The sequence below is a fragment of the Anopheles gambiae genome, chromosome 3, assembly GCF_943734735.2.
Source record: "Anopheles gambiae chromosome 3, idAnoGambNW_F1_1, whole genome shotgun sequence".
NCBI classification, from domain to species: Eukaryota; Metazoa; Arthropoda; class Insecta; order Diptera; family Culicidae; genus Anopheles; species Anopheles gambiae.
The window spans coordinates 19,529,815-19,554,608 of record NC_064602.1 but is presented as its reverse complement, the minus strand read 5'-3'; the positions used below and the strand labels follow the sequence as shown (position 1 = coordinate 19,554,608).

At 45.1% G+C, this 24,794-nt stretch overlaps 1 protein-coding gene across 18 annotated transcripts in view; it reads left to right on the top strand.

Annotated features, from left to right (window-relative positions):
• Positions 1–24,794, top strand: part of LOC1279830 (cGMP-dependent protein kinase, isozyme 2 forms cD4/T1/T3A/T3B) — a 130,095-nt gene that overhangs the window by 87,219 nt on the left and 18,082 nt on the right. The window contains exon 2 of one of the 18 annotated variants that reach the window (XM_061659471.1): positions 2,425–4,465. The exons of the other annotated variants lie outside the window; for them this stretch is intronic. Within the exon in view, the coding sequence (XP_061515455.1) occupies positions 2,824–4,465 (1,642 nt within the window). The 5' untranslated portion in view covers positions 2,425–2,823. The remainder of the gene's footprint in view (positions 1–2,424; positions 4,466–24,794) is intronic. 18 annotated transcript variants of the gene reach the window in all.

The following is a 24,794-nucleotide window of genomic DNA, read 5'->3' as shown; positions in this document are numbered from 1 at the left end:
TCTTGCAAGCGTATCGGGCGCGCGAGGGAGTGCCTGGAGTGTTCATCTGGTAATTGGACACGTAGACACGGCTTTAAATTAATTCCTCATCAATCGAAGGATGCACTCCCAGACGGATTTTTGCGTGTCGTCGTTGTCGGATCGGGGATGATACTCTCATCCAATTTGTGTTCGATTGAATTAAGCTAAACTACCGTGTAATGGATGTCCCACTTTTTTTCGATAGAGAGAGTGTATGTAGAGTAGAACTGATAATGTATCTAATTTCCTCCCCTGGAAGGGTTAGATGAAGCGTACGTTGGTATGGAAAACGAATCCACTAGCAGTTTCAATTTACGTCGTTGCCGCTTCGGTTTGTTGACGGCTTGGGGCCGTTAATTAGTGTGATGGTTGGTTATGTTGCTTGCTCTGGCCCTCTCGAATGGAATCGAATTTCACTTATCCACGTACGGAGGAGGCCTTGGCTTTGCCAAAGAAATGCAAAACACAGACAGGCGCAAAATCGATCAATTGCGCCCATTTTCGGTGTGTGTTAGCTGCGGTTGTTTAACCTTTTCTTGTTGCTGCCTGGCGTATGTGCGTGCCCAATTTTGCAGCGTATTGTTTTTCGGTGCGGAATCCAACGCACGCTCCAGTAACCTATTTTGCGTGCGGGAAACTAAAGCAACGCGTCGAATGGAGCATCTCAATATCAAAATCAAATCCTATGAACCGCTGTACTTAAATTGTTTACAGTTCCGGAATTGAATGATACTTTGCTGCCCAATGGCTCTCCAATAAATATGCCGCCTTTTTATAATCCTTTTATAAAAGGTTCCTTTTCCCTTTTGCGAACCTGATCAATCGTAACAAAAGAACGTTATTATGCGAAAGCAAAACGGAATGCATAAATAAATAAAATTATCTGTAAAATGAAATTTTAAACAACTCCATAATGCCTAAAAAAACGATTCGATTTCGAGGCTCTTGTTACTGACGGTGGAAACTGGATTGAGAGCGTTTTGCTCTCTTCTACATACCGGTCGCTGTTTCAGCTGACACGACTTTTGGGGTTGGCAATTTTAAGGTTCGCGCAACCGAGCTTGCCTCATGCGCTCACAAACACACACTCTCTGGGGGACGGAGGACCTTGAAAACTCGTTCAGCCGAAGCGACCCGGGTAGTCGATGGAATCCGTACAAAAGCACACCGATCCAGGATGCACGATCGAAACACGGTGACGGCGAGACGAACGAACCGGTTCAAGGATCATGTGCGTCATGTCTCCAGACCGGAAAAATGGCGATTTCGTTGTCCACACGCGACAACGACGACGACGACGATGGCAAAGTGGCAGTATTTGGCAAGAAAAGAGGATGTTCAACCCAATTAAATGATAAACAAAAACAACACCAATGCACTAAGAAGGAGGTTTAGTGGAGCATAACTGAACAACGCTGAGTTTCTTGCAGGAATTAGGGCTAGAATGGTTCCAATGAGTCATACTTGTTTGGTTTATGATGGGAATTGTTTAACAAAAACAAACCAACAAAACAACAAACAAACAAAATAGTATTGGCGTACTTTATTGCCTTGCCTTCACAATTCAATCACGCCTCTCTCGCATAAACAAAGCTCTTTAGCAACACTCAAAACGCCCCAGAACGAATTATACATTCCAAAACGAATGTCGGAGTGTCTTACACACCCCAAAAACACACGCAAAAAATCGATTTAATTTTTCATCTGTCTCCAGCACCACGGGCGAGTGTTTGTCAAGGTTATTTTGCTGATTGAAATATTTCGCCATTCCTTCGGATCATATTGTGATGTCATGGCGTTGCGAGATCAACAACATGTTGACATTTTTCGACGCCAAATCTTTAATAGAGCTAGCTGGGTGAAGGCAGCCAAGCACTCATAGATTGGCATAGAAATGAAATCTTTGATTAGGGTCGCAGCTTGTCTACGGGCACTTCAGGAGTTGCTGGTGGTATTTTCATTGCACTCTTGATTGAATCATTGAGGTATTTGAGTTCGAAGACTCTCGCCGTAGATGTTGCTCTCATCACGTTGATGCTGTTATCAGTTGTTCATCCGCGAAGTGTAACGTGACCCACTCCACACTCTAGCCTGCCCCGGCAGAGACCCATCATCACTCCGGAAAGTCCGTAATCAGCAGAAATTCATTGAGGTTATAGCTCGGTGATCATTGGGTTTATACCGACCAAAACAATAAAAGACTGTCTGGCTACCCAGGAAAGGAAACACCCTTTCAGACAACGGCATAGACGCAAACGGAGTCTCATCACGCTCACTCTGCTCTGAAGATTGTACTCCCTGACTCGCTCGTTGCACGTCGACTCCATGGACGGCATTGTAGAGGTGTGTGCCACAGTGTGTATTTATTTTTCTATTTCTCTCGCCTTCTGTGTGTGTGCGTAGCGTCGTAGCTGAAGCGTATCAAATAATATAATCATATTACATGTGACGACCAGACCAGTGAATGGAGTGCTTGCTGCTGCCGCCTGTGGCCGTTGCTTGTTGGTGCGGGTGTGTACTCGACCCTCAACTCGGTAGATGCTGCGCTAGCGTGCGTCGTACGTCGGCGTGAAAGACACTATTGTGTGTACAGTTTGCAGTGTACAGGACCTACCCTGTGCCGAAAAGAGTCCAGAAAAGTGTTAGATTATTGGAAATCCCCAACATGAAAGGTGCTACGTAGTGAGGTTCTTGTGAAGTGTTTCCTGTTCCTATGAAGAGGATTGAATTGTGAGAAGATATACATATCTCACCTGGAGGTACGGTTGTGTGTGTGTGTCTGTAAGGTTAAAAGTGCTAACAATGAGGATCACCCATCATCCGGGCCGTGCGATTGACGCGAGTCTTTCGCTGGAGCAGCGCAGTGCGATGGGTGCCCTGTACGAGGCTAACTGGAACAAGGTACAGTCCAGCATGAACTCACTGATCGAGAGTCATCATGAGACGAGTCCGTATGACACAGTAGGTCAGGCAGCGAGTAGCAGACCGGTCAGCCAGCCTGCGCCATCCTATCGCATCTCAACAGTGACTGGATCTTCCGAAGATGATGAAGGCCTGCCGGACGAGGAGGAGCGTGACGCATTTCAGGAGAGCAGTGGCGCACTGAAGGCCCTAAATGGGTACCGTCCAGCCACGATAAGACGCGCCCGCCAGCGACAGTACCCAGAGTGGGACGAGTTGAAAGATCCGAAAGATGCTCCGGATGATCCAAGCGCCACCAAATATCATACCGTTCGTGGGGGACGGATGTTTGAAAATACTCACAAACCGCGACCAGCCTTGCGGGGGTCCAGCATGGCAGAGTTTGATGCAGGGCACTATGCAAACTTGCTCCCAGGGGAAGACCGTGCTCCCGCCGTACCGGCACGCAACGGAACGCTCAAACGTTCCAACACGGTGGCGGCCCAAATTCCAACCGCCCAGCAGCGAACGCTCGATCGACGGGAGCTGTTTCTGCGCCAGCAGCAACACCAGTACACTCCTCCACAGCAACCCTCGAAGAAGGAGCGCGTACGGCAGCAGAAACCGATCGACGAGTACTCGGATCATCTGCACCGTCCCCCGGTCAGTCACTACCCAGACCCGATGACGGATCTGGAGGGTAAGCTGCGATCAAGTGCGATCTGTGATAGTGCTACCGGCGGTGGTGGTGGTGGTGCACGGTACCGTGATAAGTCCAGCCCGGCCGACTATCGGCGCGGCAGCGATGACAGCGAGAGCAATCTCTCGATCGGCGATCGTATGACATCGTACCGGTCGGATAACGATCTCTGCTCGCAAATCTATCGCGAGGGCAGCCGAAACGGGTCGCTCGCAAGTATACCGCGTGCAACGGCGACACTATCCCGCAATCGCACGATCAAAGGCCGGCCTATCCTGGAAGACATACCGGCGGATCTGTTGCCCCGGCTGGAACCGGAAAAGCCGAAACGCTCCTCGAGCAAGAAAGTTGGGTTCGGTAAGATGTTGTACAATACGATTTCCGCTGGTACGAAATTCCCGCGCACACTACTCAAGTCACACTTTGGAGGTGGAGGAGCACGGGAAGGTGGCGATACGTCCGAGTATGATAGTGCGACGGGCTATCAGGATTCGCCACTGTCGTCGATGTCGTCGTCTTCGTCTGCCTCGTCCTCGCCACCATCATCGTCCAAGTCATCGTCGTTCAAGAAACTGTTCGGAGGGGCCGGCAGTAGTAGCAGCAATGGAAGCAGGAGTACCAGCAATAGCAGCACGGGTTCTGGAACAGTGCATCAGCAGCGCCGCCAGCAGCTTGGTGACGATTGCAGCGATGCGTACATTATTGCCACGCGACCAGCTAGTGGCGGGAAGTATCCCTCGCTGGTTCCGGTGCATACGTACGCACGGAAGCGTCGCACGGGCAATCTGATCGCCAACGAGCCCATCTACGGCAACGTGGAGGAGATCTACGCCAATCCTGATGGTGAGTTTGCACAATGTTCACGTTTTTCTACGATTCGTACACCGATGTCTATCCCCTAGATATGGGGGAAGATGTATTTCTGACTGTGAACAACTAATTGATACACATATCCGCTTTATCTCTAAAGAGAGCAATTAGAGTAGTACCCATCGACTTTGATCGTACTCTATCAACTGTCTTCCTCGTTTTTGCGCGCACAAACTTTCTTCTCCATCATCATCAGAGTAACCGCTTGATGTACGCCTGCCGTCACGATCATAACCATTACAGACTCACAAGGCACACTAGCCGGATGCACCGAAGGGCATCCTGCTGTGCAACGTTGTGCAGCCTGTTGTTTGTCGTATGTTGTCTCTCTTCATGATTTTTAGATGCAAAAAACCGGCCAAACAGTTTGCAAACACAGCTCACCGACGACTCATAATAAGAGCCTGATGATGGTGCCGCTTTGAAAGGGGCTCCAGTCCCGATAACAATAAATGATGACGATGGCGCTCGCGGGTTCCTTCTTTCTTCTCATCTCATCGCATCCAAGATGCATCACCCCGTTTGTTGGCGAGGCAAAGATCGTGAAAACAACCTCTCCGCGCGTCCATCGGGATGCCGTAATGTATCCCAGGTACTTGCGGATAATGGCTCTCGCGATCTCCACCAGATGGGAGACCATTAGTCAGCAATGCAAACACTTACCGGCGGAGGTCCGGTTTTCATTCCCAGCGCAGTGTATAGCGTTAGCGAATGGTGATGACTTATCGCGATACAGACACATACACACTGGCGGTGGAAGTGACAGGAAGTTAAGAGAAACATTAGAATTTACTTAACACAAAGACGTTGGAGGGAGAGAAATGTCTTCCGAGAGAGATACCTTTGGGCGATGATCTATGATGCGGTTTGAGAGATTATGAAAGGTTATGGTTGCGGTGAAACTTACCTGCAACCGGTACGTTCAAATCCCTTTTTCTACCACGTGTCACCTTTGGACCTACTGGTGCAAAGTGTATACATTCGGGCTTTGATTGGTCGTTGCCGAAACTATTAAATATCACTCAAAATCATATTTCAACCCCGTCAGTCCATTAGGCTGACTATTAGGCGCAATTGCTTCCTATGGTAGGTTTTTCGGTACGTTAAATCCGCATCCAATGGTGCTTTTATGTAAGGTGAGAAAATTACGATCCTCACCAGCACCCCGTGTGTTGGGTACTGATCTTGCAGGTTTCATTCAGGTCTGCAGAGGCGAAGAACCGTCCTAAAAGCGGTTAAAACCCCGTACCCAACACCGTGTTGGCGCACGATGCAGGGAACGTTTCACTTGCTTCCGTTTGTGTGCAGCTCTGCGCTCACTGCCGGAACACCATTTACATGACCATTTATTGCGATTAACCGCGTCCAATGTTGCAAATAGATCGAATCCGGACACGCTGTTTTACCACCTTCCCCAGTGCGCGATGACGATTTTGTAACGCGGTGGCGCGCGTGTATGTGTGTGAAATGTGTGGAACCAATCGGAAATGTTGTGATTCCAATATCTCGCAGCAGACAGAACCGCATGTGTGTTGCCGTTTTTGTTGATCCGCTCGCTGCAACGGAAAACAAACGCGTCTGACATCTTCCCAAAACACAGCCGAAAATGGTAAACGAAAGTGACACCGTACCGGGCGGCAGGGAACTGACGACCGTGCAGCATCACTTTCACTTTTGCTACATCTTCGATGGTCAATGCACACACACAAACATACACACGACGGCTAAGGAAGGCGCATCACAACCAGATCCCGTCTCGTGCAAATCGTGCCGCGCTTGTTAGCCCGTATGCACGATGCAGCCCAGACGCATCAAGCCGTTGCCGTGGAGGATGATGCTACCGCAGCTGGGTTGAACTTTCGCCAAGATGATGGTCCTCCAACGTCTACCACCGTGTCATCAGCGCGTTCGTACGCAAAGTCGAGATGAGACACCGCCCCGTGTCGTCGTTCAAGGCGAGTCGCTTCCTTCCTTTAACCTTTCACTGCTGGAAAGCTACATCGAGGTTTGGCTATTACGAGAGCGCACGCGAGATCTAATCGAACACACATCGTCCTCCGTGCTCGGTCGTTCGTCCGGCAATCGCGCATTCGTAATTAGCCAAATCCTCGCGCGATGACCACACCGTCGTGGTTGAATGTCAACATGCTTCGTCTCCGGATGAAGTGGTTTTTTTGCGAAGAAGAGTAATACGAGAGGAACCCCCTGTTCTGAGACGTTTTAGATATGCTCATTTGAGCGGGATGTGATGTAAGCGAGTGATATTATGAAAGCGAAGAAGATAGCGCATCGGGTAAGCAAAACGACTGTTGTGTGTACGAGAGTGTTCCCCCTGTCCAATGTGTGAGGGTGATAATGGGTAAATTACGGACAACTTTAGCTAAATACTTTCGAATTGTTGTCACCAGGTGCTTTCACGTGCCGATGAAAATTGATAAAGACCATGTTTCGTTCATTATCACCCACGTTTTATTTTTAGCTTCTTTAATGTGAGCTTTCGAATCGTGAGCCCTTTACTCAGCTGACCGCTGGTGGTTTGCTTACATTAAGGGAAATTAGAAATTTTTATCACGCATGAGCTGTTTGTCTACGCTTTTAAAGTGGTGATTGCATAACTATAAGACCGAGGTATATTTCCTAATTTATTTTTCAAAGATTTAATTATGTTTCTGATTTCAAAAGTAAATAGAAGTTATGCTGTAAATGAAAATAAATCACTTCTAATAAATCTTGATGTCTCCGAATGACAAGGAACCGAAGAGTTACATCTTGTTTTTGTTCATATCATTTATAATTTGGATCAGTAGATTGTTAAAAAAAAATTAAAAATTGAGAGATAATTAAAATGCTGCTTGTTTTTGGTCATATTTAATCAATTTGATTCGTTTTTAAGAATATTGAGCTTCAAACAGTTAACAAATATAAGATATTTTACAATATTATAATATAGAATTTGGAACTCTACTCTACCCATTCTGCAATTGGTACAAAGTAGGCAGAAAAAAACCCCAAAATCTATAACAAACCAAGCGAACGGTTCAACCGATAGAGGTTAGCCACACGACCGTTGTAATTTATTCTCACAACAATTTTACGCCATTTAAACGCAATTACTGTGGCCACCGGAACAAATTGGACAGCTCCCCCCAATGCTCTGCGGTTGCTGATGCGTCGTCCTCTGCTGCAAACTAGACCATTTGTTGTGGTGCGTTGATTTGTGTTTTCCATTTTTCGGTGTACAACAGCCGGCGTGTTTGTTTCGTTTCTCTACATGTGCAGCACAAAGAGCCTATTTAGGAGGTTATTCGATTTTTCTCTTTTTTCCGTCTGCTTCTAAACATGCCTGCCTAATCGGACCCCCAATTTCCCAATTCCATTTCGAGGTACGATTGAACTATGGATTGAAATAGATCTAAAAAAACAAGAAGCGTGCGTGGTGCGTGATCGTGCGGTGGAAGCTTTATTATGTGATCCTTTTTTTGCACTCTTCCCAGTTGTTCGAGGCTCTGTGTCTCTGATGAAAGCGATTTGTGGTTTGTGAGGTTCCCATTTCGCAGAACGGATAGAGCGTATGCATAATTCAAAGGGATTGCCGGTATCTTGCCGATATCTCACACTTGAAATGGCACTAGCAGAAACCGCACACGTGCAACATCGGTCACAGAAGTCACTTTCACTCGGACGTCTTCCCGGCCGACGGTGTCCGCCGTACACTCCAGCCCAAGCGCATCATGCATTCATGGATCACCTAACCGAAAGGATTACGTAAAAACGGTACCGTGGTTCCCCGTTTTCCTTTGGTAGCGAAAGTGGTGTACCGCTTCGGTTCTGCTTGCAATGGTTTCGCACCGACACTATGCATACATACATATCCGTGGCCTGGCTGGCAGGCTTTAGATTAAACAGTGAAAACAAATCGCTAGCAAGCCTCACTAGAGCCAGTTCGGTCTTCAACACCCAACGAAATGCTGAAGATGCACCGCCGCTGCAGTTTGCGATTGAAAGAGTGTTTTGTGCGATCGTGTCTCTATTGATTTCGAACGGAACGTGAGCTCTCGGCGGTTTGCCCGGGCGGCGAGGAATCCCGAAATGCACTCACACGCCACACGCGGTTGCATGTTCACGAAGGGAATCCTTTTACTTTCGAGTGCATTGAAGAAGGAATGTTTGCCATTGCTGGGTAACACGATACGATACGGAACATGGACATTCAACGCAAAACAAAATGTGTTTGAGTATGAGGCTCGCCTGAGGGGTTTCAGGTATTCTTTAGAGTCGTAAGGCCTTGTGATGAGGTGCCTATTTGCTATTAGAAGGGGGAAGATGGAGATACTTGTTCCATTCAACGCGAGATAAATCGTTGTTTGAATAGTAATTTATCATTTCAGTTGAACGTTTAATATTTTATTTATAAAGCTATTATTTATGTCCGGAGATTGTACTCAAATTGTCTTTCTGCAGATTGTCGAATATGATAAATTTAGCAGTATTTCTTGCATCAACATTGTATGAAAAAGTATGAAATTTGCCTTTTATGAATAATATTTATCATTAAATTTGGTAAATTCAAGGAAAATTATTCCTCAGTTTATACAAATAATTCCTCTTAAAATCCAAAGCTTATCTAAGCAATGCCACAAACATTAATTAAACGGAAAGATACTAAATTCTAATGCAATAAAGCATTCCACGAATCATTTAACCGACCACGTAGCAACCTCTATTCCACACCAGCGATCATATCACAATACCGTTTAATCCCGCTCGCTTACCGCTCAATTAATTCTTATGAAAGATCGTATCGTCTTCGAGTTTTCGCGTAATGTAACGCATTAGACAATCTTAATTAAGGCCATCAGGCACTCTGCATAATGTCACTCTACACTACGGTGGACGGTGGATCGAGGAATTGAGATCGATAGCGGTACATTGGTGGGCCGCCCGTCTGATCGAACTGGAGCTCTCGGTGCCTTCGGTGGCATACGTGCATGGTGGCATCTTTCTAGCGACTCCACCAGCCCCGAGATCATTAGAGCAGGCAGTGGATGCTATCGCGGCCGCGTATCTTCTTCGTCATTTGCATCCAGCATATGATCCGTGAAACGTTTCTTCGGGCGCTCGATCTCTCTCTCTCTCTCTCTCTCTCTCTCGATTGGCCTTTCTCAGGGGCACATTCCACTGTCCGGTCCAACACCGGTTGGCTTATTTCGTCTTCGTTGCATATTTCACAGAACATGTGTGTGTATAAGTGGCGGTCATTAAAAAAACGTCCCCACCTTTCCCGCACCTGCGCTTCTCAGTGCTTCCGTTGCGCCCGCGTGCTCTGATTACCATCGGAAGACGGCACAAGGGCTTTGGGACATACGGTGTGTCATAAATTATGACACCGGAGCAGCATGCGAGTCGTCCACTGTGTAATGTGCAAGGTCTGCATAAATGACGGGAAAGAATAGGCGTAGTAGAAATGGAACAGCAACCTTATAACGTCACAGTAGAGAGGGGAATGTAACTAAAGCTACTTGATAGACGAACTGGCGACTTCTTCGAGAGAGAGAGAGAGAGAGAGCTGAAGTTAGTTTCACGGTTCCAATATGTTTTGTTGGAAAGTTCTTATCTACTGAGAAGGTTGAAATTCTTCAAAATTGTATTGAATTTTGTACTGTTATGTAGTTGTTATCCCAAATGGTTCTTCTGGAGTTGGTTCTGGATTCTTGCGATGACTAATGCTATGTTACTGTTGAATCAAACATCAAGACAATTAGAATTAAATATTTACATCTTTTATTGCTATTAAATGCTCTAATTTATTCTACAATTGATTTCGATTAGCTCTGTACGCATCTTTGCTCGCCAATAACTACGATTGCTCAAAGCTCAAATATGAATAGCGACCCAAAATGTCAATGTCTTGTTTCTGTTGATTCTTCAAATGGAACGGTTTCGGCCGTATTGCTTGTCCATCTTCAATATTGGTACTTCATCGCCTCAACATACTGAACTATAGGATCAGCAACAGCCATATTTACGACGCCACGGCTAACCTTGGCTCACATTTCTGGTATTTAGTTTCAGCCAACAAAAGATACCTTAGAGTAAGTCAAATTGCCGGCAGAAGACCGGGTCATCGTTAAAGAAAATATTGAACACTCTGTCCGTGAATACCATTACCGAACGAGAGTGATCCTACGTAGTCCTTGAGAATACTTTCATTGTTTTGTCTGAAATTTCTTTGTTTTCTCCCTTTTTCCTCGTACCAAGTCGTTTGCTTACACGTCCATGAAGTGTGGAGAGATCGATCGTGTTTCCGAACGGTGATACATTATGCATACGCAACCAAAGCCAACATTGGAGTCGATTTCCAACAAGTAATCACTCATCGATGCCACAGCGCCATAAACAAACAGTCGTTTGAAGGATTCGTTGTTCATGTGCATAATAATTGCAGGAAGAAGCGAGAAAAGCACAGAAAAATGGTCACACGGAAAAGAAAATCAATCTGTTTTCTGTACGATCACGGCGATGCACCTTGGCGCAGGGTGAGCAGGTGCTGCCTTCGCTTTTGCTGTGCATGCGAAAATGTTCACCGGCCCAGGGTCTTGTGCGAAAGTCAATTTCTAACACCTAACTGCCAGCAAACTTTCGGTGGCAATGAGTGAGCGCAAATTTCCTTGCACAAATTTATGCCAATCTTGGACCGGTCGCAATTGGATGCGGGTGTACCCGACGTGGTTTACCGTCGAAAAGATGCTTTGAATCGCAAAGCAGTGCGCGATGAAAGTAAAAGTTAGCGACCGTTGGTGCCGGAGTTCAATGACGCGCGTGTCACGTCGCGTTAACCTTAACCGCCGCCGCGCATTCGGGTTAGCGATTTGGGGTGATTTATGTTTCATTTCGCTTTCGGGGGTGATCGGTGCATCCGAATCTTCCACGGTCAGCCAAAGACGCCAAACGCAAAGAAACTCAAACAGCCGGAAAAGTGGTCGAATCGGTTTTTGCTTGGGAAATCGCTTTCCTGATCGTGTGCGCGTGATACTTTTCGCTTCTTTGCTTTGTGATTTTCCACGGAGATCTCAATTTTTTGGAGTTGTTTTGGGGGAAAAAAATTTGGGGAACCCAAAAGTGCCGACACTGAACGATGACTTTTTAAAACGATCTAAAAGGTTTGTTTTGTGGACGTATGTTTTCATTTCCGCTTTCGGCTTGCGCGGCGGTTGGAGGTATTTTTGTTTGAAACTCTTCAACTTAGCTCATCGTTTTCACTCGTTAGCTAACGGAAATCGGTTCGCTACTGGAGAGGAGAAAATCAAGCCTCCATTCCGGGCCTCTCTTACGGTGTTTCGTTTGCATTAATAATTTCCATAATGTTCATTCTTCTGCCTATTGATAGAGTTCTTTTGTTTTTCTCCCATGCATATCCCACCAACACCGCTCTAGGTTGAAGGAGAAACTTTCCACAGCATGTTGTTTTGTGTAGTAACGGAATTAGTAGATAAACATATCAGTGATGCTCTAGCAATAGCAACATCAACCTCATTGTACATCGCACTACTCTTCTGCTGCAATCTGTTTTGAAGCTATTTATTATGATTCAAATTTTTCCGTCTATCAGCAAGTTCAAAAAACAAACCCTCACAATCACCACCACCGCTACTACCAGGAAGAAGGAAATGCCTACGATTTTGGCAGCTCATAAAATAACACTTCGCACCGTAGTCTGGTCCCGGAGCTACCCATCGTTTCGGTTGTAGTTCTCTTCCGCGGTTTCGTTCAGTGACCGAAAGGTTCGTCCAAACCTCATCGAAGGCCCTCGTCGATGATCCGATTGCCCATTAACGGAGGTTTTTTTTTTCGATGATGCTTTATGTGCGGCCGCGCTAGTTTGCGATATATTTATATTCATAACGGTAAGCCGGTAACGATTCCGGAGAAGGGATGCCCACGCTGGCCGCCAGGTGCTGGTCGAATGATTTTGGATATGGAGGGTTTGTTGTTTTGTTTTATGTTTCGTGTGATCTGCCCTGACCGCGATGGTGGCGGCGCAATCATCATCAGTATGCGAACCTGTGGTTGGTAGGTTTGAGCGCAGGAGGTTGCGATCGATTGCAAGCGCGACTTCCAAATGGTGGCAATAAATCGTTCAACCAAGAAGCATGTTTGATTATTCAATGCGCGGTTTTTCGTGTGTTGGATGAAATTCAAGCGTAGGATATTAATTAAATTTGAGTTTAAACAATCAAAAAACAAAATGTTTAAACTTCAAGGATGTTGGATGAACAATCATTCCTTAAAAGTTTATACACAGGTTTTGACTTCTCTTGGACTTCGGTCAAAAGACCAAATTCCTTTTATAAATAAATTCACAAGGACTATACGCATTCAAGAATCAATCTAAATCTGGATCATCTGGATAAATATTGATATACTTATACCTGGAACTTCTTGTACTGAAAACTGATCATGTAGACATATTCTAAGATCATCTTTTAATTACAAATTTAGAAATAAAAGCCAATTGCAATGATCTTTTTCTATAAAACACGCCAGATCTGATAGGCTGCCCTACAGAACTCTTTTGGAATGTGGGTTTCGACGACCTCATTAATATCGAACATGATCTCACCATAATTCTTCAATGATATGATGTATTCTGATGTTACCTCAATAACGTTTTTAAGGTAAATCTTAATGTAATTACATAATGATCTACGGGATAAAAAGGTGTAATATTGAATTAGTTTACTATTACATTGTATTCTGGGTTATTTAGATGACAACTTTGTCAAGTAAACATGCACGAGGTCGCATCATAACCAAGAACTTTAGTCGCTATTTCTATCAAGATGATATTCAATGTTGCTGAAACCTAGGTCCATGCAACTAGAAAGCATCCCTAATGTTTTGTATATGTTTTCCAGTTAAAATCATCAGTTTTGAAGCAAAACCTGCACCTCTAAACAGGCTGTTACATCAAACTTTGTACTATAATTTTCAATCTTTGAAACCCCAAGCCATTGAAGTGAAAATAATAATCTTTTACTTTTACTTCAATTCCACCTCTCTCCTGGTGGCCCTCCTGATTGATCCTAATTATGCCAACTAAATCTAATTTTCCCATTTCTCTTGTCCCATTCCAGGTAAGAGTGAAAGCATCGCTAATAAGATGAAATCCTTGTCCCCGGGACTGTGTCCACATGTAGTAAGTGCGAATTCATTTCGTCTCTGTAGCCAACTAAACGCTCCAAAACGGTTCTCCGGCCCTTATCGGCACAGTCAGGCCGCAGTCGAACCCTGCTGCTGGCCCACTTTCAGCAGCCAAGGAATTGTAGCCTTTGGTGTGTGTCGTGTGTCGCCCAGAAGCCCACCACTATCATACGATCGCCAATCCTCCTTGTACCTCTCCCATCCAATCTCGGTGGCATGTTTTTCCTGCCCACAAACAACGTGCGCCACTTAAATGTCATTATCAGGGTGCGGCAAATGTCAACGTGTGCAAGTATGCGAATAAAAAAAACCCAGATAGGCAATTCAATGTTGCACAAAGCGCAGGAATCTAAAATGAAGGAAAAAAAAGTTTCTTTCTCGTCGTCGCCGAAGGTGAAAACTCTCGCATCCCGACGAAACGGAACGGTATCGCACCGGTTGCGATGGAAAACCTGTCCGAGTCGAGCGCGTGTGCCCTTTTTTCCCTTTCCTGCGTCGAGTACCGTCCAAGGTTTGTGGCCCGGTTTTGATCCACTTTTTTACGCCACTCTCCGTTCCCTTACACAGCCTCCACAAACGGGATAAAGGGACGCGCCTTCCCGACATTCTCCCACGTGTGTAAGGCGCGTAAATCAAACGAAAACAAAAGCAAACGTACCATTACTACCCTTTCACTTTATATTGGCACAGGTCCGGGTGTCTGTTTGTGTGTATCGGCGGTTGTCGATTTTTCCCCAGTTTTTTTTTTTTTTTGCGTCCCAACGGAGGTGGAAAACATGCTTCGGGTTTTATTTTATGCCAACACCGTGTGCATCCGTTGTTAGATGTGTTCTGTAGTGTGTCTGTGGGACTGAGGGGCTCGTGTGTTTTTTCTTATTGATGTTACCTATTTATTTACTTTTTTTTTGTAACGACGCCATCTTCGGCGGCGTTTCCACTGGCCCCCGGAATGCGTCGTTTATCGCTGAAGGTTTCAGGGCCGTTTGAAAGTTGTTATCTTGTTGGGCAAGTTTTTTGTTTTGTTCATTCCCTTGTCGTGGTCAAATAACAATTGCTTTTCTGCAGTCGATCGATCGGCTCGACCGAGGCTTCCGCTCTATGCGTGACTCCAGCACAGCCCATAGAAGGCAAGGTTTGCGTAGGGGCTGGTTTCTTTAGGGGAGAAATGAACGTTTAATCGCTTTCATTTCACTGCTTGACATCGCTACTAGAAGCTTTGAGCAAAATGGGGCTGCAATTCTGCTGTCCACATGCAATCTGGTTTGAGCATTTCTATTTATACTTGCACAAGAGAAGGTATCTTGGGACAGAAAGAAGCTATGAAATAGATGATCCTGATACTCTATTTTTGTCTTGTTTGTATGGAAAGACATCTTCAAACGATCGCGCAGAAGTACCTCAATATATAACAATTTATAAACCATTCAATTTTAATTAAAAGTCGCTTCCTGTCCCATTGGCTATCAAGCCAAGCTCATTAAAGAAGCTCCCGCTCATTGCCATTGCGCACGAACTGATTACCCTGATGGTGGTTGCAGCTGATCGTGACCAATATTTTGTGGATACGATTATCGATCCCCTCCCCAGGCATGAGGAGGTTGGGGGCCCCATCTTGCCGATGTAGAACAGAATTTATCTATCAACCGCTTTAATTCCCCCATTAGCCGGCCGTTTGTGCCCGTTACCTGCCATCGTAAAGCGTTATTGGATGTGCGCTCTAACGGGGAGGACACATCCGCCGATCGTTTATGATGGAAAAAAGCCAGACCACCACCACACGGGCGACTAAACGGTTTGCAAACAAACCGTCCGGCGGGACACACTGTTTCTGTTGGTACGGCTAGACAGCAGCAGCAGCAGCAGCAGCAGCATCTTGCTCGGAAGAAAGTGGTTTGACACGATCATTAAAAGGTTTCACCTCTCAATCCTTACCTCTTTCGTACAAGACGTCCCATCAGGCTTCCCTGCAAAGCTTCCAGTTTGTGGTGGTGTTCGCGTGCGCGATCGATTGATTAAAAAGAGTTCCGTGCTCTAGCCGTTCCTGGGGCGTGCCGAACGCGATCATAAATTCAACATTTGGTGCATGAAATCACGAACGCGCGGTTTGACAGCATACCGAAACTCCACTGCCGCTCCCTCGAAAAAGCTGCCTTGCCGAGCGGGAGCGATCGCGAGATCGACACCCCAAAATGTCAACGGCGCTAACCCGCGAGCGCCTGAACTTTAAAGTGTGCTTCACGACCACAATTACCATGCAATTATTTCGGCCTTTTTCCCCTTCACTCTTTCGCTTTTGTTGTTCGGAGGTTGGGAGGACTGGGACTGGATGTGCAGCTTGAGCAGCAGCTGCAGCAACAGCTTCCTACCGGATCAAAGCAAAGTATGTGTGTAACCGAAAGGAAAATGGAACTTTGTTTGTGAATGTGTTTGCACAGTTAGCGAACTCTGGCAAGAAACAAGCAGCAAACACCTTGTTCGCGGTGTGTGGAGGCCGACAAACGCGCCCTGTTTTTTTTTTGTGCAATACGTTTGAATCTGCCCAACCTGAGAACTGCAAGCGCTGCAAGCGAGCTCCATTTGCGTTCTATTTGGCGCGAATCGTGACTTTTCGTGGTGGTGCTCTTTGTGTGCAACATCACTCGCGCCCATTTGTTGTGCGGCTTTTCGGAGGTGTGGATGAGCCCTGCCGTAAAGCCCTTCCTTCCCTATCGAGGTGTAGTGTAGGAAGTGTAGCTGATATTCTAAACCACCAGGTATCCCACGGCCGTTCCCTGCTGATGGAACGCGCGAGTTGCAGCCCCGTGGGGTGAAACCATCGTGCTGAAACGGAACGCTCATAAATTCCATCCCTGTTTCATGTCAAATCGTGGTGCGCGGTGTGTAGTACACATTTGCAGTCAGAGATTGCCAGCCATCTAGAGGCCGGCAAATGGCAGTATATATTGTGAAGGGTTTTGTAGATTTGTTTATACGTCTGTGTCTGTGTTAACTAGAAAGGAGGCTTATCTGCACTTTGGCCGCGTTGAGTAGTGATAAGAAGCTGTTGTGTTGTACTGTCAATGTTGGACTGATTTATGCTCTAAGCATTTGCAGAGGAAAGACAGCGTTGCTTAATCAGTTGGACCCACGCTGTTGAGTTATTTGTGGGAGCTCTTGAGAGGATTGTGGAGTGTACCTTTGGGAATTGAACTGATCCAAGTGGATCTATTTTTAGAGTACCTGAATATGGTTTTTCTCAGTCGTCTCAATACAGTTTTAGAGTACCTCGGTATAAATTTCTCAGCCTTCAAATACTCTTACCTATGGTATATTTGCGTAGCTTGAATTGTTTCAGGAATTAGTTTTTATTCATTAAACCAAACTGAAACTATCTTATTAACTGAAATAGTTTCTCTCCATTCTTAATTTAAAAATTTAAAACAATTTGAAATAATCTTCAATGTAAATTGGAATACAATGTCTAATGGCAGGTTTCTAGGGCGCAGCATTTTCAATTTTAACTCCAATTCTAAATATCCAATCCAATTCTCAACGGCAGTGTAATACTTCTCTTTTTCTAGTTGCTTTGTACAAAATATGCGTTGAGCAGATGCTTAATACGCAATTATATTGGATGTTTCACAAAACTTTAATGGATTTCATTGATTTTTTTCAATAGCAATAGGTAATTCTTATTCTTGCTCAAGCATCTTCCCTTTTTGGGGCTCAAATAGTTGTGTGACTCCTGCTATTGTTAGTCCGATTCCGACTCAGGCAATATCCGAACCATTAGTTCCACCTGGAGTCGGAGTCGTCCGGAGTCGCCCGGAGTCGTTCGGAGTCATCCGGAGTCGTCCAGAGTCGTCCGGTGTCGTCAGGAGTCGTCTGGAGTCGACAGGACTCGTCCAGTGTCATCTGGAGTCGACAGGACTCGTCCAGTGTCATCTGGAGTCGACTGGAGACGTCCGGAGTCGTCCGGAGTCGATCGGAGTCCACCGACCTGATGCAATGTGATCACATTTCTTGGTGTTTTATTTCTTCCATTTTGCACGTGTACTTCATATATAGGCCTTTGTTTTGTAGGTCGTCTCCGGCCGACTCCGGACGACTCTGAACAACTCCGGACGACTCTGACTCCGAACGACTTCGAACGACTCCTAACTACTCCAGACGACTCAGGATGATTTCGAACGACAAAAAACGACTACGGATAATTCTGGGAGGACCTACCTCCAGGAGTCGGTTCCGAAATTAATGGAGTCGACTTCGAATTTTTGCCAACTTTACCCATCACTAGTCTCAACTGCTGTAGACTTTTGAATGGAATAGTCAATTTTGCCTATCAGAGAAACATTAGAAAATGGATCGATGAATTGTATACTTTCAATTCATAATTTTATACTAACTTGGGTTACTTTTTGCTATTTTTAATGAATTTTGCCTCTCTTAGTTAGAGTGAGTTGATGATTTTTCCATTATGTGGCGTGGTATAGGTGTATTGAAAATCAACCAAAAATAACCCTGAAAATCCTTCAACTGGATTAATTTTATCTTTATTGAATGTCGTGATCATTAATGGATCGATTGTTTCTGATACGATCTAATGATTTAATATAGCGTGAAAACTCGAACGCTTGGCATGCCACTCGGAAATCGATCTCTAATTGACTGCTTACAAATGAGCATATATAAATCGCTTGCTATCAAAATAATGCCATTATCTCACACATGTTCCTGCAGCCTCATCATTTTTTTAGGATTATGAAAGACATACACAACAAACAGAAACGCTCGTTTTTGCCCCGTTGTTTTATAGATTCCTCCCCGAGTTTGTTTTTCCATATTTTTGTTGTTGTTATACATCCCACATTCCACCCCCGTCGGATCGCAGATTGCGGAACAGTATTTCTTTTTACAACTGCTTTACAAACGCACACAGCAAACGGTACACATTCCGGCGCTCGATCCATCCGTCCGTCCGTTCTCGGTGGCGAGCAAGTGGGTTGCAACGTGCACGACGACGCGGCACCGCACAAACCAGACCTAAACCACCGACTAGCAGCAGCGTGCATCATCACTTACAAAACCACGAACGGTCCCGCGAGACGACGGTTAGCAATAAAACAGCATCGTGTGGTGCGGTACCCCGATGCTGAAATGAAAAATCCACCCACCACCACCACCCGGTTCGGTGTCGCTTCCTGGATCCGTGAAAAATCCTCCCTCTCAAGATCGAGCCGCGATCGATCGTATCGGGCAGCTCGGATCGTCGGTACGGCCCACCGTTTGTGTTTCGTTCGAGCTTATGGGTGAAGAAACAACAGTTTTCCACCTGACGGCACACAGAGCACCGATGGCGGCGGCCGCCTTTGGACAGTGCGAGAGGTCGCGGTCCAGCGCCCAAACGGCAGAGTTTGCTTGTGTATGCTAAACTGGGTTGCCAAGCCCCCTCTGGTCCCCGGGGGGGGGGGGGGGGGGTTGTGGTAGCTTTGTTGCTTTTGTTTTTTTGTTTGTTTTCCGTTCAACTGTGGCCCGCACCGCTTCGTTCACACTGTGAAAATTCACTTTCTTCTACGGGCGCTACTGCAGACAGCATGGGCTGCAGCTTCACTCGAACGGAACATGGAGCAGCGCGAGCGATTTGATTGATTGATCTTTTTTGACGCAACCGTTGCTGCGGCCATTCTTCGTGGCTGCGGCGGGCGCGCCGCCGCTACGGACAATGTTGCAAGTGCACGTTGAGGCATGCGTTGGCAGCATTAGTTTAAAGACAGCAAAGGAGCAAAGTACTTTTTGGATAACGCACAAAGCACGAGACTCTAATCAAATTAAACGCCGCACCACTCTATCACGATTGCACAAGGCGTTTGAGAGCGTTTGTGTTGAAGTGTTCGGTGGGTACAATTACGGTGTCTTTTGGATGGATACAGAAGAGAAGCAAAATTATTCCTTTTGAAGCACATCAATCAGCTGGATCACTTTTTAATGATGGTTTAAAGCGATAAGAGTTCGTTTCAGTATTTGATTACGCATTATTTTGTTCTCCTGTTCAAATAATTACTATTTATATTTTAATATTGAAAGTTTCTTCTTCTGTAAAAGCCATTTTTTCTAACATAAAACACTGCAATTAATCATTTGCCCCGTCCACTTCACATGCAAACCTCGTCACTAAATGCCCCCCTCCCATCATCTGACTAATGAACGCATTAGCGAATGTGCCATCCTTCTTGTGAGAGCTTGATTGCATAAAATTGCCCTTTTACGCGGCCACTTTCTCTTGCGCCTCTTTCTCCCGGTGTTTTTGTCGCATCCAATTCATCTCTCTTGTTTTTGTTTATGCTGCTACTGGCCCTGCTGCTACTTCAACCCTTTTCTGCATTAATAACTCCCACACCTTCTTCCCATCTCTCTATGGCATAATTTTGCCTTCGAACGCGTGTGTGTGCCCTGAACGAATTATAAAAGCTGAAAACGATTTTTTGTTTCGCTATCGTGCCTCCATCAACTGCGTGTGGTGTTGTAGAAGGAAAAGATCGCGTTAGATATTAGCATATCTTTTGCACTGCACTTGGGCCTGTTTGTCTATCTATCTCTCTCTCTATCTGGCGCTTTTAAAACTATTATTATGTGTGGATCTGGCAAAAGGTGTTCACTCAGTGGCGTTGTTTCACAAGTTTCCAAGCACAGTTTTCCTTCACACACCTTACACTCTTGGGCCTCGTCCACCGATTATTCACTTTTAATGCGCTCTCATTGGTGCAATCAGTGCACCAGAATGCAGACCCCACAGACAGACTCACTTTTATCTGGCACGCGCACGTTACCTTCTCAACCCATTTCATCGAACCCACGAATTTCGCTTTCAACTCAGCAGGTGTGTTTATTCGGGTTTTTTGGTTTTTGGCGCGCGCGCGCTACATCTATCAAACTTTTCCAATCTTATCTTGTGCATCGAAAATGGTTTGCATAATTTCTGCACTTGGGTGTGAGAACTAGTGGGCTTATAAAAAAATCCTATCTCCATCACCTGGTTGCCTGGCCCCAGTAATTTGCCAAATCAACGTGCTCTTTTTCGCAAATTGAGCACTTAAGTTTGCAACCCACAATAACATGTGCACCTTAAATTGGCAATACAGGCAAAAACAAAACACACCGAATGTGGGCACATGTGTGTGAGGCCAAGCATGTGAAATTGGAACGAAAGTGCGAGTGCGGCTGCATAAAGCCTGGCTTGGGTAAAAGTGATAGTTTCACACCAAGCGGCAGCGGCGATGAGTCAATGATATCAACTGCAGTTTTTTGTTGTTGTTGTTGTGGTTTTGGGGCATTTTTCTCTCTCAACATCAGTAATTATAGCAATGCAATAGACACCGATAGCCTATCGGATTGCGGTGTAGCTTTGGGCGTTTCGAAATGAGCTGTCGAGTATAAAATGAACTAAAAAGCTATTTAATTATCTCATTATGATTGTGTGGTGTGGTGTATGTGAAGAAATAGATGTTAGAACATGGTGTTATTATCATTTTGATCGAGTCAAAGATATCTTATTGGCTCAAGCAGAAAAGGTTTGTGAAACAGAGCGGGGGTGAAACAGAAACAAAACACTTTAATTTTATTTAAATAATAAATGCAACAAGTGTAAACCACGAAGATAGAAACTACTGATTTACCAGTCTAATAATGTATTGATGATTCGTGTATCAAAACGAAACGGTTCTCCGTGATGCATATCAAAATAACAAGTTGAATAAATGCACAGTTAAATTGGCTGTTACTGAGCGCACTTGTACATCTGAGCTCACCTCAATTCATGGATTTAATTAAGCGAAATCACTTCGGAACGTTTAACGCTGTGCGAAGTCACCCAAATGCACACCACCGCAGTGACGATCGCGAGCGCTTGTTAAGCGGCATCCTTCGCTTTTGAACGCGGAAATGAAGCCAAACTCGCTGCACACGGTAATGGCTCAATCACGGAAGAGAAGTTCCAAATTTTGACGAGTACACCAAACAGAAGAAACCAGCACAAAAGCACCATCATCATCATCATCATCATCATACACCTTAACGATCGAAGTACGTACTCGTTTCGTTGGGTTCTCTTACCTCCCAAACACCCAGAATAAGCGGGGTCACTTGAAACCATTTTCACAAGCAATCGATCGCTGTTAGACGAACGACAAGTTTCCGAAAACCAAACAGAGTCCACACAGCAGTGTGCTTCACTGCTGTGTCCTATTGGCCTCAAAAATGGTCTGCGCTTCGACAGTGTAGTACCCTGCAGTGTGTACTGCCGTTAGCCGTACCGAGGGACAATAATTGCGCGCTTAAGCAATTGCACTGCGGCACCACGGCCAACACAGTATGACGCGCCGCCACCAGCTCCTCCACTTCACTGTTTTTCGGGGAGGGAAAGAATTGGAAAAGTGCGCGCGCTCCGCAAGACAATTTGTGTTACGCCAACGGTGACGACGATTTGCTGTCAACCTCTGGTAAAAAATAATCAAAAGCAACGGGCTTGGTGTTATGTCCTACTAACCGTCTCTCCACTCGTAGGGAGGCAGAAAAGGGCATGGTTGGAAAGATTGGTTGCTCGGGATCAGTGCAAGATCTTAAGGTTTAAGGAAGATTAGTGTGGAACAGGGACAAACGGTTTGCGTATCCCTTTCATCGGAGATGGATTAGTGGAGGGCGAGGATGAGCTTTGTGTTAGGCTTTTAATTGTGACCCCTATTGCGAAGTAGGTTAGGAAAAAGGGGAGAAGCAAATTGCTGTTTATCAAAGAAATTGGTTAACCTTGATGAAGGTATTAGATATGGTGGTATCTCTAGAAATAAGGGCACGGCAATGGGGGTAGAGACTTTCTGGACATTCTGGAGCTTTCTTCTGAGAAGTACAGAAGTACGCAAAAGTTACTGAATCTTCCGATTTCATTTTTGTATATCTCCTAAAAACCCTGGAACCTAATGATTTCTCCCCAACTAAACCTCCTGTTGAAGTGTGTATGCCCCCTTTTTTGCTGCTGTTTCAGTTTTGCAAGAGGATGTGGTTTTCGGTGCAGAAAATGGGTCAAATAACCTTCCCTTCTAGGAAGGTGCTTTTGGTTTTGGAAGGTGCTGCTTCTCGCCAACGCCCATCTAACTTTCAAGAACCGGCTGTGAATCACCGAACCAAACACCACCACCCTATGAATCATCCGCTGCCAAAGAGATGACTCAGACTGAGCAAGTGGATCAGCAAGAACAGTAACTTGAGCGGGACTGAGCTACCGATGCACTTTGCTGAATTTTGACACGGAACAAGCCGGTCGTTTTCGATGATCCGGTTTCAACAGCTCACTCACACCCTAGAAAGAGGACTCGCGTGGATTGAGTAATCATAAGTCGCAATTTCGATGTTGGCTGTTGCTGTTGCTCCATGTCATCATCATACTGCCTAATGGTGCAAAAATATGCAAATGTTTGCTAAAGCGCGATGTGGCGGGAGCAACGGACCCAACGTTGTTTTGGCATTCATAATGTATGCCTCCCTCGAACGTACCGCGAGGAGAGACATACGTTGAGGTGTGGTAATTCGCACAGTCCAGTTATCGTGTTTGGTTTTGTGTTTGGTAAACACGCGGGAAGGCCTGAGGAATTCAGCTTCTTCTTCGTGGTTGCGCTAATCGTGTCACTGCACTTTGACGAACGTGGAAGGGAATGCATTTGCGATTACACTTTTAATAATGTTTGCACGCAGTTAAGTAAGCGGGGGTTAAGCATTATGACTAGGAAGTCTTCCAAAAGCAGGAAATATCTAAAGGAAACAAAATAGAACAAAAAAGCTAGTACAATGTTATTTCCTTTTACTGTTTTGCTGTTGGAAGCACGTAATACGATGAGATGAATATGACAGGACAAAAACAATGTTGTTTAAGTATTGTTTGGTATGTTCTTGTTACGATTGTGTGTAGTAATCGTGATTGCCTCTGAGCCTCAGTCTGCGGCTCAAAACTCAGACGGAATTGAAGCTTATTTATAAGAAGATCAGAGATTGTTGGAATGAGGAACAGGAACTGCTTGGCAAAACAGCTTAAATTTAATTTTAATTAACAAAATAGGAAGTCGAACGAAGATACCAAAAATACAAATTAGTTAATATAAAACCGCACAAAAAATCGTACATCATGATACTACAACTTTTCAGATCATATTCTTCAAGACAAGTAAATCATTCTCCGTATGCTATGTAGGCATTCTACAGTCACTTCCATTTAATGCAGTGAGGACTGCATCAGTCTCTAACTTCATTCCACTTGTTGCGGAGTGATTTCTTGACCTTTACACCGTCTGTGATTGATTGGGCTCACCCATAATAAGACATGGAGAAGGGCGCGGTCGGTACGAGATTTGATCCGATTATTGGCATGTTGTTGAGTTCTGCCCATTTTATGCCTGTATCACGGGAGCGCCTTCAAATACAAGATCAAAGCCGCCTTTTTGAAGGTTGATTTGAAAACGTTGGTTATAAATCGACACACTGCCAGTGTCTGAAGAACCACTCCGTGGACAGTTTATTAACCATTAAAGATTGCTGTCCATCAAATACCTAAGGTATATTAAATTTTGATCTTAGAGACATATTCGCCGTATTGAATAGTATATGTTTATTCACTAAAAATACTTATTGAAAGAAAAAACTGGTAAAAGTATTCTTTAACGGCAGTGCAAAAACATAATTTACATTTCCAATTTAATATCCAATTTTCTAAATTATCTCGTTCAAATCAAAGCCCTACTTCAAACCTCTATATCTTCATTTGATTAACTATGATCTAAAAACCTATCGCAGACCACATGTTTGCTAAAACCTCTTTCACACGGCTCTAGAGCCTCCTGCCACACGTACACGGCTCATCCGCTCAATAATCGCCACCAGGAGCCCTAAATACTATCAATGCTTTTCAGCACAACCCGCCTCAAGACGATGCATCTCGTTGACCTACCAACGAGCACCCGCTATCAATAAATGAACCGTCCCGCGAGAACGGTTGTGGCCGTAAAAACTAACCTCACATCATCCACGCCGAAAATAAAACCCTCCAGAGTGAGTGCGCGAAAAGCAATAGGCGCAATACGGA